The sequence below is a fragment of the Alosa pseudoharengus genome, unplaced genomic scaffold, assembly GCF_046254945.1.
Source record: "Alosa pseudoharengus isolate Yale_2024_CS ecotype anadromous, Long Island Sound unplaced genomic scaffold, YU_APseudo_1.1 YU_APseudo_1.1_scf_4, whole genome shotgun sequence".
Taxonomy (NCBI): domain Eukaryota; kingdom Metazoa; phylum Chordata; class Actinopteri; order Clupeiformes; family Clupeidae; genus Alosa; species Alosa pseudoharengus.
In genome coordinates this window covers 9,246,378-9,263,787 of record NW_027468774.1, presented here as the reverse complement: position 1 = coordinate 9,263,787, position 17,410 = coordinate 9,246,378, and the positions used below count along the sequence as shown (strand labels likewise).

The window sequence follows — 17,410 nt, the reverse complement described above, 5'->3', positions numbered from 1 at the left end:
GTTGCCACAGCGGATAATGAAGTTACCGCTCTGTCTCTCTCACTTCAGCTCTCTCTCCTTCTCTCACGGCTTCCTTCACTCACTCACTCCGTGTTCCGCTGTGTTGTGAGCCCGCCATGGCACTTCCTGAATGGACCCCCAGCATCATCTTCTGCCTGTTTAACGGTAAGCATCATCTTCTGCCTGTTTAACGGTAAGCATCATCTTCTGCCTGTTTAACGGTAAGCACCATCTTCTGCCTGTTTAACGGTAAGCATCATCTTCTGCCTGTTTAACGGTAAGCATGAATACACATGGATAGTTTCACAATCACGGTAAGCGCTTTGTTTCATGAGGCGTACAAACGTAACATTCAGCCCGCTCCTCTAGTTTTGTTTTCTGTCCCTGTGTCTTATTTTGTGTCTGTTTATGCAACCTCCCCTGTTTGTGTAGTACCTCTGTACCTTTGCGTGTCTTGAAAATCACTATAAAATTAAAGGTATTATTATTATTATTATTATTATTATTATTATTACTATTATTATTATTGAAAAATGGCAACTGGTCATTGACAATTCTTAGATATGTATACTGTACTTCCCATGCTAAATGTGCTGTGGAGTGGACATGTATAAAACATGTAGTTTTTTGGTTCATATAAGTATAAGGTTACACTCTGGGTGAACCCGAGATCACAGAGATCTATGTGAAAAATCACCGTAAATCTCCTTTAAGTGTAGTTTTAAAATGATTAGATACCCAAAGAAAAAGGCTGTGCCTTTCACAGTGGCTGTCCTCTGTGCTGGTGTGTGGGCCCCAAACACAAGACTGTTACAAACACAAGACTGGAGCTCACCATCCAGAAGTATAACGCAAATCCCAGAGTTTCATCAAATGGTTTCTATTGGCTTCACCAGACCAGATGCAACCTGAAGTGCAAGTTGAAATAGTTGGTGTGTGTGTGTGTGTGTGTGTTTGTAGTTCTTTTAAAATGTTTTAGTTCATACATCTGAATGAAAATGACTGAAAGATGATTTTCTTTCTCTTCTTTTTGTCAAAGCACTCATAAGTCATATAACAACATACTGTTGTCCATCATAGTCACAATATAACAACATACTGTTGTCCATCATAGTCACAATATAACAACATACTGTTGTCCATCATATATTTGAAATACTCATGACAGTACAGATCATTGCACAGATGTCAATGTAGATTTGACTGTGTGTGTGTGTGTGTGTGTGTCTGTGTCTGTGTGTGTGTGTGTGTGTGTGACATTTAGACAGGAATAGGCTGATAATGACAGACCATGAAGTAGATTACGCATGAAATAGGCTATGTGACATAGTTAAAATTATCTCCAATTGCCCACTCGTCAGGAAATCGTCAGAAAATGGAATCAGTATGTCCTTTTAAGGGTATGTGTGGTTGTTCTGCTGAGTTTACCTAAGAGGATGATGTATGCTGATGACTAGTCCTCCTCTACAGAACTGGTGTGTTCATCACTATGAGTGACACCCAGGTGAGGGTCCCACCCTTACTGTTTATCATAGGGACAGACTATGTGCTTTTACTGTTTATCATAGGGACAGACTATGTGCTTTTACTGATTATCATAGGGACAGACTACAGTATGTGCTTTTACTGTTTATCATAGGGACATACTATGTGCTTTTACTGTTTATCATAGGGACAGACTATGTGCTTCTACTGATTATCATAGGGACAGACTATGTGCTTTTACTGATTATCATAGGGACAGACTACAGTATGTGCTTTTACTGATTATCATAGGGACATACTATGTGCTTTTACTGTTTATCATAGGGACAGACTATGTGTTTTTACTGATTATCATAGGGACAGACTACAGTATGTGCTTTTACTGTTTATCATAGGGACATACTATGTGCTTATACAGTTTATCATAGGGACAGACTATGTGTTTTTACAGTTTATCATAGGGACAGACTATATGCTTATACAGTTTATCATAGGGACAGACTATGTGCTTATACTGTTTATAGGGACAGACTATGTGATACTGATTATCATAGGGACAGACTATGTGCTCTTGCTGTAAGGTAGAATTAGCACAAATAAGAATGAATTTGACTTTTTCAATTGCTTATACACTAAATCTTTGCTTGTCACACAATTTTCTAAACATGTCTTTTAAATGTACAATTTACAATTTCCTAAAACACATTTTGCAAAACACCACACATATTTTTTTTTACCTAACACACACAAATCTAACAGGAAGTAACTTGATTTCATTTTTCAAACACAACCTATGAAAATGACACACTTATTCACACTCAGTCCTCAATGTACAAACACTCATTACTTACTGAGCTCCATCCGATTGTTGGCCTATGAATATATATACCCTATGACCCTGAAACACACTGTATAGCGCAATGTAGGCTTTATATAACAATTTAGACATTTTTTGTAACATTTTTCTTTTTTGTTTTTGTTTGTTGAGTTACCATTATATCAATGTTGCTTTCTGTTCCTCCGGAAGCGCCTTAGGAATGCACATGTTTGTTTCTGCAGTTGAAAGGGTCCATACAGGCCTATGAATACATACACACTGTAAATGTGTGCACTATAGTGTGTGTGCTCCTGGTAAGCTCACTGCTCCAAGTCTTTGTGTGTGTGTGTGTATGTGTCTGTGTGTGTGTGTATGTTTGTACACTACCCCCAGATGGGTTAGAATGCAGAAGAAAAATGTCCTCCAGGACAGATAAAGTGCAAAGGACACACAGTGACATTCTCTATCATAAGACAGTGTCACGTTTTCAGAGATGGGACTCAGGTTCAGATATGACAAACACCCAGAATTGACTCAGAGGAGATTTATTAACAGAGACAAAAAACAGAGCTTCCACAGTCGTCAGAGTAATCCACAGGGAACACACTGGACCAATCTTCAACAGAAAGCAGTCTTCAGAAAAAGCACAAAAAACAGTTTCGAAAAAAGTCGTAGAAGGCAAAACCCCAGCAGGAGAACAGGGCACAGGCAACTGGACACTCCAGAGAGGGTGCAGGTGAAACACAAAAGGCAATCCTCCTTCACGGCAGTAGGCTAGTAGTCAGGCAGGCAGGTCGCACTCCAGAACTGCTACGAGAAGACGGAACGTTCTGACAGGGAGGCAGACTGGTAATGGGGATTTTAAAGCTGAAATTGCAATCAGATGCAGGCTGATTGACGCTGATTGGTAGGCAGATCAGAGACACCAGTGGAAGCAGGTGAGAACCAGGAGCAGACAGAGGAAGGCCGGAGACTCAGACCGACAGCAGTGGTACACAACAGCTCCTGCAGAGGGGGACAAATAGAACAACAGCTCCTGCAGAGGGGGACAAATAGAACAACATCTCCTGCAGAGGGGGACAAATAGAACAACAGCTCCTGCAGAGGGGGACAAATAGACAAAACACTAGGAGGACAAACCACAAACAGAGAGACTGACAGACAGTGTGTCATGGATACCAGAAATATCCCAATGACGTCCGCATCCGAATCAGCAAAAACCCAGGAACACGTAAGAGTTTATTGCACCAATTTAAGTTGAATTTCAATGCTGGTCATGCCCCTGGAAGTCAAAAAACAGGAAATTCGGAAGCGGGCATCAATGGAATCCTTTCCAGACGGACCTGCAGAGCTAATTCATATGTGCTAACACATTTGTCTGGGTTCACTTTAATAAACCACGGAAACAAGCAGTTGGTCTTGTGGCCTCGTGCGTATGTTATTTTAGAATAGAGGAACTAACTAAAGGACGCCAAAGAGACATGCCATGCCATCAACCTCATTCAGGTTGTCACACACACACACACACACACACACACACAATGATTACAGTTTTTTTCAATTGATTAAGCACCATTTTCACACAATTACAGTTTTTCTCGATTGCTTTTACCTGCTGAAGGAAACTGGGATCCACTTGGTCTTCATGAACACTTTCTTTGCACAGCAGAAGTTACCTCTTGCGAATGTGTTCACACATTTTCATTGGGTTCACACATTTCTCACACCTTTTGCAAAACAGTTACAGTTTTTTACAACTGTTTACACACGTTTTCAAAACTCTGTGTATATTTTTCAAAACTCCACACACAAAACTAACAATTGCTCACACAAAATGCAAAATGCCTCAAATCTCCAGCTACATGACACACAACATTCAAAATGTCATAAACACATATTTAAATCAAACATTCGCCTCACATTACAAACACTTTTGTCATAATATGACATTTTGGATACATCATGTACACACTGTTGCTCAAAAATGCTCTTTTGTCTTTCATAGGCTTTATGTATTTCCATACAAGAGTGAAAGTTACGGTATCTACAGAGAGAAATACACAGTAAAAATGCAAGCAATATTGAAACCAAAAAATAGTGATTTTTCCCAAATAATTTGCTGTTGCGAAACAGCTGTTGCTGTTTCCAAAGAAATGTGTGTGTGTGTGGGTGTGTTTATGTATGTGTGTGTGTGTGTGTGTGTGTGTGTGTGTGTGTGGGGTAGGTCTATAGAAAAATGTATTGAGCTAATGGTAACTTGGGGAGACACAAAAATATAGTAAAACAAGTTTTACTGTACATAAAGTCAACTTTTTGTAGAACATTCCTTTCAAAGTATCTGCATTGGTTCTGAACATTTCAACCGGAAATCCTCTAGGGCCAGATTGAAAGGGTCCATACCTACATATAGAGTATATCTATTCATAGGCCTATACTAAGGCAATGATTGAATGGTGTTCTGTAAAGTAATGAGTGTTTACACATGTGAAGAGAGAGAGTGAAGCACTGGTGATTTAGTATGGCATTTTGATGGGTTGTCTTTGAAAAACGAAATTGTGTGTTAAGTAGAAAATTGTGTGTGGTGTTTTGCAAAATGTGTTTTAGTAAATTGAAAATTGAGTCAAACATTGAGAATTAGTGTATGGTTTTGCAGTTTTGGTGTGGGGTTATGATGTTTGGAAGACATGTTTAGAAAATTGTGTGAAAAGCAAAGATTTAGTGTGTAAGCAATTGAAAAACTGCAGGTGTCATTCAAAAACCCAAAACTCTATTGGTTTTCCCATGCTAAACAAAAGGAAAACATCTTTTCACAGGTGGTATAGATTCCTTGCATAAGTCTGAATCTCTGATACACCTGTGTGAAACTCCTTTGCACAATTCTTTATACATAAGAGATGTCTGTTCTGTGTTGCTATTTGCAAGTATGGATCTAATGCACATTTAGACAAAGTACTGTATTGCCTATTTGGTTAGAGAAAACAGTACAAAAGGTGTTTACTGTAGGTCTATTTCGATGAAAAATTACAAGTTGTAGTTCAATGAAATTTACTGTATCTTGCTAGGTGTTTACTGTATGTCTTACATGTCAATGACAGTTACATCTTGGGAGGAATGAGTAAATTATTTTTTTATTCAGTACATTTTGTCTTTTCACAGTTTTTTCTGATACCAGAAAAATGAGAAAGTAATGGAACAGATATAGCAAAAATGCTAATTTTGAGAACTAGATTTTGCATTTTGAGTGTTTTTGAATTGGCAACACGTTACATTTAGCAGACACTTCTTGACCAAAGTTGTAGTGTTTGAGAGCAAGATTTGCTTTTGCAGCATGTTTTAAGTGTTTTAAGCAAAATGTGTCATTTTGTCCAGAGTGCTTTTGTTCAGACACAGGTGTTAACTGTTTTGAGAATGTGATGTCAGAGTTGATACAGGTATCAAAACGATCGAGAAAAACTGTAACACAATTCTACACCCAATTAGCAGAATGCCTTTGCTCTTTTGCAAAATGAGGACCTTTTTCTCTTTACATTGTGAAGTACACTAAAAAAAATTTTCAACTACTACACTTGTGATCTTTTGCTGGAGATTTGAGGCATTTTGCATTTTGTGTGCGCAGTTGAGTGTTTTTTGTTTAGAGATTTGAGGCATTTTGCATTTTGTGTGCACAGCTGTGTGTTTTGTGTTTAGAGTTTTGAAAATGCCCATTGCAAGCTGCTGCAAAGTGTTTATCATGTTAAATCACCGCTGCATGGTTCTAGAACAGTTTTACGTAACTCATGCTTGGAGGTCAATTCTAAATCAACCTGACCAACATTCTTACAAAAGGAGCAGCCTGAGACCCCCATTGACTTAACCATGGTGATTTTTTAAAACTGCTTACACACAAAATCTTTGGGTGTCACACTATTTTTGAAACCTGTCACTTAAACACCATAACCGCATACCATAACCCCATACCATGTCTGCAAAACTACACAGCCTTTGACCGAGTTTTCAATTTCATAAAACAGTTTTTGAGAAACACACACAACTAACACACAAACATAACAGGAAGTTAGATCAAATATAAAATGGCACACTTATTCACCACTTTTTCCACACTCATTCACACATACCCTTCACATGTACAAACACTCATTACTTTACTGATCACCATCCAATCATTGTCTTAGTACAGGCATATGAATACATACACACCCACACATCCATGCAATTGTGAGAGAGCTTTTTGGTTTCTGTTCAACTACATGTGGTGGTTGTTATATTTTGTTTTGTGTGTGTGTGTGTGTGTGTGTGTGTGTGTGTGTGTGTGCTGTAAAATGCTGTATTCACCACAGCAAATTATTTGGGATTTTCCCCCCCCAATTTGTATATTTCTTTATGCAGATGACATTCATATACTGTACATAAAAGCCCAAGACAGAAGAGCTTTAGGTTTTGAGCAACAGTGTGTACATGATGTATCCAAAATGTCATATTATGACAACAGTGTTTATAATGTGAGGCAAATGCTTGCTTTTGAGATGTGTTTGCAATATTTTGAAAGCTGTGCTTAATTTTGCAGCACATATGAGGCATTTTGCATTTTGTGTGAGCAATAGTTGGATTTGTGTGTCGAGTTTAAAAAAAATACACATAGCTTTGAAAATGTGTGTAAGCAGTTGAAAAAAAACTGTTATGCATGGCCAGGGACCACCAGCAATACCATCACGGACCACCAGGGGGCGTGGGCCACTAGTTGAAGACCCCTGATCTGGGGCAAGGGGATGTGAGGGTGTCCAGCAGCACATATTGTAGCAACCCAGTCATCACATAGCAACCCAGTCCAGCATCACATAGCAACCCAGTCCAGCATCACATAGCATCCCAGTCTAGCAGCACATAGCAAGCCAGTCCAGCAGCTCATAGCAACCCAGTCCAGCATCACATAGCAACCCAGTCATCACATAGCAACCCAGTCCAGCAGCACATAGCAACCCAGTCATCACATAGCAACCCAGTCCAGCATCACATAGCAACCCAGTCCAGCAGCACAAAGCAACCCAGTCCAGCATCACATAGCAACCCAGTCCAGCATCACATAGCAACCCAATTCAGCAGCACATCGTTTCAGATGCAAAAAAGGGTGTCAGCATGGACACGCAACATGAAAACTCTGGCATTTACATTCATTAATTTATTAATTTAGCTCATTTAACTCACGCTTTTATTGATTTAGCTCATGCTTTTGTTCAATTAGCTCACGCTTTTATTCATTTAACTCACGCTTTTAGCCAAAGTGACTTACAAATGAGAACTGACATACAGTGCAAAAACGAGACCTTGGAGTACCAGAGTTCATGAGCCCCCATGTTCATGGCCCCAAGTGTAGCGCTGCAGCTGCCTGGCTACTTCAGCTGTTGGCTGCAGCAACTCGAGCTAGATAAAACGAATTGTTTTCGGGATTTTTTTGGTACCGACAGTACTCTGTGACCTTGAGAAATCCTTGGCCTTGAGATATCTATGTGAAAAATCGCGGGAATTCTCCTTTAAGTCTGAAAAAAATCCAGTTCAAGTTCAGTTCAGAGGAGAAATCCTTGGGACACAAAAAAGTGTGTGTGTGTGTGTGTGTGTGTGTGTGTGTGTGTGTGTGTGTGTGTGTGTGTCTACTTAGCGAAGTAGAGCCTAGTTCAGTCGTTTTCTTTAGTTTCCTTTATGAGATCTTTGTCACAATCTCTGATCTTTCCTCTCCCTCCTCCTCCCTAGCGTTACCAATGGTGACAGCATTTAACATCGATGAATCAGCATGGAAACAGATGAGCATGCCGGCATCCTCATTTGGCTACAGAGTTATTCAGGAGGACAAATCAAGGTAAGATGCCACGACCTTGAGGGGTTGCCATCATCATCATCACCATCATCATCAACGTCCTTGTCATAATCGTCACCATCATTATAGATCTGTTCTCTCTCTCTGACAGCCAATATAGGCCAGGCCATCATCATCATCATCATCATCATCACTGTTTTCTTCACCTTTCCTTGCTATGAACATTGATTATGTGATTATAAGGATGCTCATGGTAATGATTTTGATGATGATGATGATGATGATTACGTACGATCACCTTACAGTTTTTTCAGTCACTTTGAGGCATTTCTTTAGCCTAGAAATCTAGACGCACCCTGACTTACTTGACTTAAACCCTTTTGCTCTTTGGGGAGCATAGGTCATTCATGAACTTCCTCCAGGTGGTTCGGTGTTGAGCGATCTTCTCTACTTCCTTCCAAGATGATGTTGCTTTCTTGAGTTCTGCCTCAACAGTCCCTTTCCAGCTGTTTCTTGGTCTTCCTGGCTTTCTTTTCCCTTGTGGGTTCCAGGATAAGGCCTGTCTGGTCGTGTTAGAGGATGGTTTTCTTAAGGTGTGCCCGATCCAGCCCCATTTCCTGCGTTTGATTTGGGTTTCAATTTGGTAAAATTGTTATAAGGTGAATAGTGAAATATAGCTCTAATCCCTTTAATGGTTATGTGGCATGTAGTGCGCATGCGTAGCAATGCATGAGGGGCCTTATGTTAGTTGAGCGTTGCTAGAGTGAAGTTAAGCTACCACTTACCTGTCTGTACTACTGGTTCTATAAAGGTAAAAAATAATAATCTTCTAAGAATTCTAAGACTGCGTGGATATTGAATTCTTTACATGGTGTCAGAAGAGTTCAACGGACACTTCGTTTCTGTTTGGAGAGATGGCCAAATTTAATCCACCGGAGAGTTTTGCTTTCGAACGTCCGAATGAATGGTCTGACTGGAAGCAACGATTCCAGCGGTTTCGATTGGCAACGAAACTGAGCAAAGAGGACGGCGAAGTTCAGGTCAGTTCACTGATATATGCTATGGGCCCTGAGGCTGAGAACATTTTCAAGTCCTTCACATTTGCTGAGGCTGGGGATAGGAAGAAGCTCGACGTTGTGTTAGGAAAATATGACGAGTACTTTTATCCCAAACGAAATGTGATCTACGAGCGCGTCTGTTTTTACCAAAGAGTGCAGCGGCCCGGGGAAAAGGCTGAAATGTTTATCAGAGCTCTTTAAGAGATGTCAGAACATTGTGACTTTGGCATGACCAGAGAAGAACATATACGTGACCGTATTGTTGTGGGCATTGTAGATAAAGAAGTATCACGTAAGCTGCAACTGATGGCTGACCTTACACTTGCCCAAACTATTCAAACTGTTCGCCAGTCCTAGGAGGTCGCATTGCAAGTGCACCAGCAGGGGGGGGCATACGCCGCGGTACAGGAGATACGCGGGAAAGTAGCAGACAGGGGAAAGCCAAAATGGCTACCTAAAAGAAACGAAAATGGAGATAAAGGGGATCCAAAATGTGGTAGATAAAACACAAAGATCCTGAAATGTGCCCAGCTAAGAATTCTACATGCAACAAATGTGGAAAAGTGGGTCACTGGGAAAGAAAGTGTCTGAAGTGACTGAAGAAACAGAGGAGGCACAATATTTCCTAGGTGCTGTAACAAATGCAAACAAAAATGATGAGCAATGGTCAGTACAGTTCACAATTGGAGCAACGCCGGTCAAATTCAAAAATGACACGGGGGCTGATGCAAACGTTATGGGAGAGGAGACATTCAACAATTTAGTTCCAGAGAAGAAATTAGAGTCATCTAATGTCACACTCTGCAGCCCAGGTGGTCAGTTGAACTGTCTGGGGAAGTTTGAGGCCAGCACAAGGTACAAGGGGAAACCATACTCTTTTCCTGTGTGTGTCATCAGTGGCCAAAATGCAAACAGTCTGCTGAGTAGAGACACCGCAACGATGATGGGACTGGTGAAACGGGTTGAAGAAGTGCACAAAGCATTTGGTGAGCAGGGAACTCTTAAAACAGATCCAGTAAAAATCCGGTTAAAAGAGAACGCTCAGCCATACACAGTGCATACCGCCCACCGTGTTCCTCTGCCCCTTTTGAAACAAGTCCAGGAGGAATTCAAACGAATGGAGGAGAATGAAGTGATAGAGCCCGTAACGGAACCTACAGACTGGTGTGCACCAATGGTGCCTGTTCCGAAGAAAAATGAAAAGGTGCGCATTTGCGTAGATTTGAAGAGGTTACAGTTTTTTTCAACTGCTTACACACTAAATCTTTGTTTGTCACACAATTTTCTAAACATGTCCTCCAAACATCATAACCCGACACCAAATCTGCAAAACCATACACTAATTCTCAGTGTTTGACTCAGTTTTCAATTGACTAAAACACATTTTGCAAAACACCACACACAATTTTCTACCTAACACACAAACATCTAACAGGAAGTAACTTGATTTCGTTCTTCAAACACAACCCATCAAAATGCCACACTAAATCACCAGTGCTTCACTCTTTCTCTTCACATGTGCAAACACTCTTTACTTTACTGAACACCATCCAATCATTGCCTTAGTATAGGTCTATGAATAGATATACTCTCTATATAGGTATAGACCCTTTCAATCTGCTCCTAGAGGATTTCCGGTTGAAATACTGTATTCAGAATTCAGATACTTTGAATACAAATATTCAGATACTTTGAAAATTACAGTAATCGGACTTTAGCTTACAGTAATGTTCTACAAAAAGTTGACTTTATGTAAAATTTGTCTTTTTACTCTATTTTTGTTTGCCCCCATGTTACAGTACCATTAGCTCAATACATTTTTCTGTGCCTCCAGAAATGCCTTAGGAATGCTTACTGTAGAATTATTTGTTTCTGCAGTTGAAAGGGTCTATAGGCCTATGAATGCATACTGTACATGACCCCCCCCCCACACACACACACACACACTTGTCTTTAGAAAAAAACAAAATCAGTGTTTTCAAAACTCCATGTACATCTGGTGGTCACTGTATTCTTCTTTGCTTTTTTTCTTGTTTGCTGTAAAATACTGTATTCACAACAGCAAATTATTTGGGAAAAATCACTAATTTTGGTTTCAATATTGCTTGCATTTTTACTGTGTATTTCAACTTCTCTTTGTTGATACCGTAACTTTCACTCTTGTATGGAAATACATATAGAAAGCCTAAGACAGAAAAGCTTTAGGTTTTGAGTAACAGTGTGTACATGATGTATCCAAAATGTCATATTATGACAAAAGTGTTTGTAATGTGAGGCGAATGTTTGCTTTAAACATGTGTTTTTGACATTTTGAATGTTGTGTGTCATTTTGCTGGAGATTTGGGGCATTTTGCATTTTGTGTGAGCAGTTGTGGGTTTTGTGTGTGGAGTTTTGAAAAATAGACACAGAGTTTTGAAAACGTGTGTAAACAATTGTAAAAAACTGTAAACGAATCTGTAAGAAGGGAGAGATACATACTTCCTACTGCAGAGGAATTTACCACAAAACTCAGTGGCGCAACTACATTCACGTCATTAGACGCAGCGTCTGGATTTTGGCAGATTCCTCTTCACCCTGAAAGCAGCAAGTTAACCACCTTCATAACGCCCTTTGGGAGATACGCTTTTAAACGACTCCCATTTGGGATTACAAGTGCCCCAGAAATTTTTCAACGGAAGATGACGGAGACTCTCATAGGGCGTGGCTATCTTTATGGATGATGTGCTGGTATATGGAGATAGTCCAGAAAAGCATGACCAATGTCTCAGCAAAGTGTTGGAGCGAATTGAGTCAGCAGGTCTGAAGCTTAACAAGGAAAAATGTAAGTTCAGACAAAGCCAGCTTCACTTCCTGGGACAGGTTATTGACAAATCAGGTGTGAGACCCGACCCTGATAAGGTCAAAGCAATCCGTGAGCTCCCGGCATCACAAAACGTCCAGGAGCTGAGACGTGTGCTGGGGATGTTCAACTATCTTGGAAAATTTATACCAAATCTATCGACAATAGGCCAGCCGTTGTATGAACTGCTCAAGTCAAAGTCAGTCTGGACATGGGACCACACCCAGCAGGAAGCGTTTCAAAAGATGACAGAATGCCTCTCTACTTCTCCAGTTCTGAAATTCTACGACGTGAACAGACCCACTGCTGTCTCAGCTGATGCCAGCAGTTATGGCATTGGCGGGTGCTTCTACAGCTGCATGATAAAGACTGGAAACCAGTAGCGTACTGCTCTCGTCGGCTGTCTGATGCAGAGACCAGATATGCACAGATTGAGAAGGAATGTTTAGCAAGTGTGTGGGCCTGGGAGAGATTTGAAAAGTATCTGTGCGGTCTCGAAGACTTCAAGTTGGTCACAGACCATAAACCATTAGTTCCCCTCATGAACAAAAAGGACTTAAACAATGTGCCTATTCGATGTCAAAGGCTACTCATGAGATTAATGAGATTTAAACCAACTGCTGAATATGCGCCTGGAAAGACGTTGACGGTGGCTGACACCCTCTCGCGTAGTCCACTTCAGTGTCCGGAAAATGAGAGTGACTCTCACACCGATGTGGCTTGTTACATAGCAGCCATTGTGGACAACATGCCTGCAACTCCAATAAGGCTAGAGGCCATTAAAACAGCTACAGCGGCTGATCTCAATCTACAGCTGGTGTTGCAGTACATCAAGACTGGGTGGCCAGAGTACATAGGTAATGTACCAGTAGCAATAAGAGAGTACTATGCAATAAAAACCGAATTGTCTGAATTCAATGGCATTGTCACCAGAGGGAGCCGAATGGTGATACCAGACGTGTTGAGACCAGACACTCTGGAGCGCATTCATGATGGACATCAAGGTCTGACCAAGTGTAGGGAGCGCGCCCATACGGCTGTATGGTGGCCTGGCATCTCATCCGAAATCAAGCAGAAAGTCCTGTCCTGTCAGGTCTGTCGGGAGATGAAACCTACTCAGCGGAAAGAACCCTTGATCTCAACTCCTCTGCCTGAGCGACCTTGGAAAAGACTTGCCACTGATTTATGTGAGTATAACAAACACACTTACCTAGTTGTGTCAGATTACTTCTCGCGGTTCCTTGAAATACTCCACATGCCAACAACCACTGCTTTACAAGTTATCCTAAAGCTGAAGGCAGTGTTTGCAAGATTTGGCTGTCCGGATGAGGTGGTGTCAGACAACGGACCTTAATTGTCAGGAGTTTAAAGACTTTGCTGTGAAATTTGACTTTGTGCACATTACCTCGAGTCCACACAATCCCCAAGGGAATGGACATGCAGAGCGTGGAGTTCAGATTGCAAAAAGAATTTTGAAACAGAAAGACACTCTGCTTGCCCTCATGCTTGCTATAGGTCAACACCTTGCGCCACCACAGGCGTGAGCCCAGCAGAGCTCCTTATGGGCCGTAAGATCAAAACAACTCTTCCTACACTGGAAGCAAATCTGCAGCCACGATGGCCTGATCTAGAAGTCGTCAAAAAAAAGGACGCGCCATGGTGCAAGACCCCTACCTTCACTAAAGCCAGGTGATCCCATTGTCGTTAAGCTGGACCTGGCAGACACCTGCTATCGTCAGAGGAGAAAGCACCACACCACGTTCCTACGTCATTGAAACACCCCAGGGGGACAGATTGAGACGCAACCGCCGTCATCTGCAACGTGTTCCTGTGACAACCGCAATCCCTTGCATTCCTGATGACCATCAGCAAGGGGATGCCACACATCAGCCTGACACTGTCTTGCCGACGCCCAGTGTCGCATCAACAGACAAGCAGACTGGACCACTGCATACCCGGTCTGGCAGACTGAGTAAACCTGCTGAAAGAATGAATTTGTGAAAAAAAAAATATATATGTGCTGTACATATGTTTGTGTATGTTTAAGGTAAAACTGGCTATTTTGTTTAAGAGATGGGCCATATACTGTGGGGTGGGGGAAAAGAGGGAGAGTTAATAACATAATAGGTTATGTGATGTGATAATACCCACAAAGATTACTGTTCAAGGTGTTTAAAAGGTTAATACTAAGTGTTGAATGCAGAATACTTTGAATGTTCAACAGTGCTAAAGCAATGTGTGTTTTGTTTGTTTGGATAGAGAAAAACAAAAATCCTGAAAAGGGGAGATGTCATATAAGGTGAATAGTGAAATATGGCTCTATGGTTTAATGGTTATGTGGCATGTAGTGCGCATGGGTAGCAATGCGCGAGGGGCCTTATGTTAGTCGAACGTTGCTAGAGTGAAGTTAAGTTACCACTTACCTGTCTGTACTACTGGTTCTATAAAGGTACAAAATAATAATCTTTTAAGAATTCTAAGACTGCGTGGACATTGAATTCTTTACAGTTATGAACTTCTCCGGGATACCATAATGTGCCATGAGTCTCCATAGACGCACCCTAGCGGCAGCAAATTACATTTGCTTCCAGGGCTAGTCTAGCAACTCTCCGTTGGCTTGTGAGCTCGAAAAATGAAACTTCTATCAGGCCAATCAAATTGTGTAGAGTCGTTAGGCAGGCTTAACATAATGATTGATGGCAGAGTTGCAACGGTTTGGCTTGAATTCCCTGCTACTTGAAAACAAAGAAGATGGATGTTGCTGTTGGCCAACAGTGTGACACGAGTTAAGCTTGTTTTAAGTTGGCAAAAGTTTGAACTAGCCAACTAGCTCCGCTGGTGGGACAACGCATGGGACTCAGTGCTGCCCTATTGCGTGCAGAAGGAATTTGAAAGACAACCGATTATCCCGCCCCTCGGACTGAGCACTGCGAACGGTGAGTGCCCAGACCCTACATTTTAATGTGGGTCTGGCTCGTCAGGCTAGCATTTCTTAGATACGAATTGAAATTCTCAAAACGACTTGTTCAATCCCCACATCATCTAGTCACTTGTGCAAATCATAAAATCAATTTATAATGACTTTAAACAAACAGTAAACACTTTCACACATCCATGCAATTGTTTTTATTACATTATCAATGCTAATGCTGATGTCATGCTAGTCAGACATTTATTGAGTCATTATATGCACTTTTTGGAAAGAACTGCTGTAGGTCTACTGTTAAACAGTCTAGTCTTTTTCCCTGCATGACAATATGTTACATGGTCCGGAAACAAACTGCAGTACAAACTTTGTATAGTAACACATGAACTTATGGCACTAATGTTGATTAGCATAAATATTTGAGACATTTTTTTTACTCTGCAGTTGTAAATAGCCTACTTCTCGTGGCTTGTTCCCTCTGTACACAATGCAATTGCTTTTGTTGTGGAGGTGAAGGATTAACAGGTAAAAACTATCTCCAAAAGAGCTACATGTATATATACTGACAAGATAATGTTTCATGATTCTGGCGAGATGTCTTCAGGCCACTATTCTTGAAGTTGCATGGCTGGTTCTCTCGTTGATTCGCTGTGGCTATGCTGTTTGGCTATGCTAGGTGAACAATTCCCCTATTACAAGTTCGTTTACCATCAAATTGGCTTCGTAAAGGTTATATTATGGTGAAAACCTTGCATAGTGTACCTAATGATAATTAAAGAGATCAACAAAGCGACTGAGAAAAACTGTAATGATGTGCATGTTTTAGACCTTCTTTAGGTATTTGACTACTTCAGACTGTGTTGCTGTGTGTCCAGTGTCTTGGTGACTACTGCAGACTGTGTTGCTGTTTGTGTCCAGTGTGTTGGTGACTATGTGTTGCTGTGTGTTTCCAGTGAGTTGGTGACTATGTGTTGCTGTGTGTGTCCAGTGTCTTGGTGACTATGACTACTGCGGACTGTGTTGCTGTTTGTGTCCAGTGTGTTGGTGACTATGTGTTGCTGTGTGTGTCTAGTGTGTTGGTGATTATGTGTTGCTGTGTCCAGTGTGTTGGTGACTATGTGTTGCTGTGTCCAGTGTGTTGGTGAGCGCTCCACTAGAGCAGTACGGGAACATGAGAGGACGTGTTTACAAGTGTCAGCTTCCTGCTGGCTCCTGTTCACCTGTAAACATCAACGGTAATGATCTATCCATCCATACATCCATACATACATACATACATCCATCGATCCATCGATTAGATTAGATTAGATTAGATTCAACTTTATTGTCATTGTGCAGAGTATAAGTACAAGGACAACAAAATGCAGTTAGCGTCTAACCAGAAGTGCAAAAAAGAAGAAGTGCAAAAAAGTGCAATGTGAACACTATAGACAGGTAGTGCAGTATAAGCAGTATATGACATACAACAGTAACTTAGCAAAAAAAGTGTATGTTCAGTATTAACAGTATAGACAGATATGTACAGTTGACTATTGAGTATAGATAGATACTTTATTGATCCCCAAGGGGAAATTCAAGATAGTATAGTCTACTACAGTACAGGGATGGAAATTAACCACCCGCCCCCCGCCAAATGCGGGTAGTTTTTTTGCGCTGGCGGGTGAATTTGGTCAATTTACCAGCCACTGTGGCGGGAAGAGCTAGCGTACCACAAATAGTCAGATCCGATCTAATTTTCATACTTATTGACGGTTAAAAGTAAGAAAGTGTCTGTAGGGATCATGTAGCCTAACGTTACCAGCCTATAAGGGTAAATCGCGCTGATTTGAAGTTCTACAACTCGTAGTGAGCCGCCACCGCAGCATAGCCTATAGGCACTGGTGCAACGCTTCACTTTCACTTCACTACCATTAAGAAACTGTCACTATGCTTTCATGTGCCACTGCTAGATTATTTCAGGATGACTGCATAGACATATCTAGTGAGATCTGTGGATCTGCGTTATATCTTCACAGGCTAATATTCTCACGTAAATAGTTCTCTTTTGAATTGGCCCGTAGGCCTAGGTATTTTAATCCGGCCCGCTACACGCTGCTATTTAGACCTATGAGGCAGACAGACGGACATCTCCACACCCATTCGTCGTGAATATCTCACAAACTTTTCATTCAAATAAATTACAAACCGTATCAGAATAAACAGCAGAACTTATACGAACGCAAAGGTGTAAAGCATTCCCTTATACAAGTTATAGCCGTTCCCGAGTAATCCGGTTTTGAAATTGAAGCAAATGTCTACACGGTCTCCAACGTTGGGCTTTTGTCATATATGATAAGGCCAAATACAAAATAAATGTTAACAATATCGCCTAGATAACTGTACAACCAGAGTTTTTCCAATGTAGTTTCACAAAATGCTAAGCATGCCTATTACATTTCTTAAAGCTGAGCTGTGCTTAAATTGTTCAGTGCATGA

The 17,410-nt window shown here is 41.0% G+C and overlaps 1 protein-coding gene across 3 annotated transcripts in view; it reads left to right on the top strand.

Annotated features, from left to right (window-relative positions):
• Nucleotides 1–17,410, top strand: part of LOC143101650 (integrin alpha-M-like) — a 65,641-nt gene continuing 48,231 nt past the window's right edge. Inside the window, exons 1-3 of one of the 3 annotated variants that reach the window (XM_076264775.1) lie at nucleotides 1–165; nucleotides 8,048–8,153; nucleotides 16,070–16,170. In XM_076264775.1, the coding sequence (XP_076120890.1) occupies nucleotides 117–165; nucleotides 8,048–8,153; nucleotides 16,070–16,170 (256 nt within the window). In that variant the 5' untranslated portion in view covers nucleotides 1–116. Of the gene's footprint in view, nucleotides 166–245; nucleotides 278–1,286; nucleotides 1,401–8,047; nucleotides 8,154–16,069; nucleotides 16,171–17,410 lie in introns of those variants that run through there. The other 2 variants (XM_076264777.1, XM_076264776.1) reach the window with 2 other exon arrangements.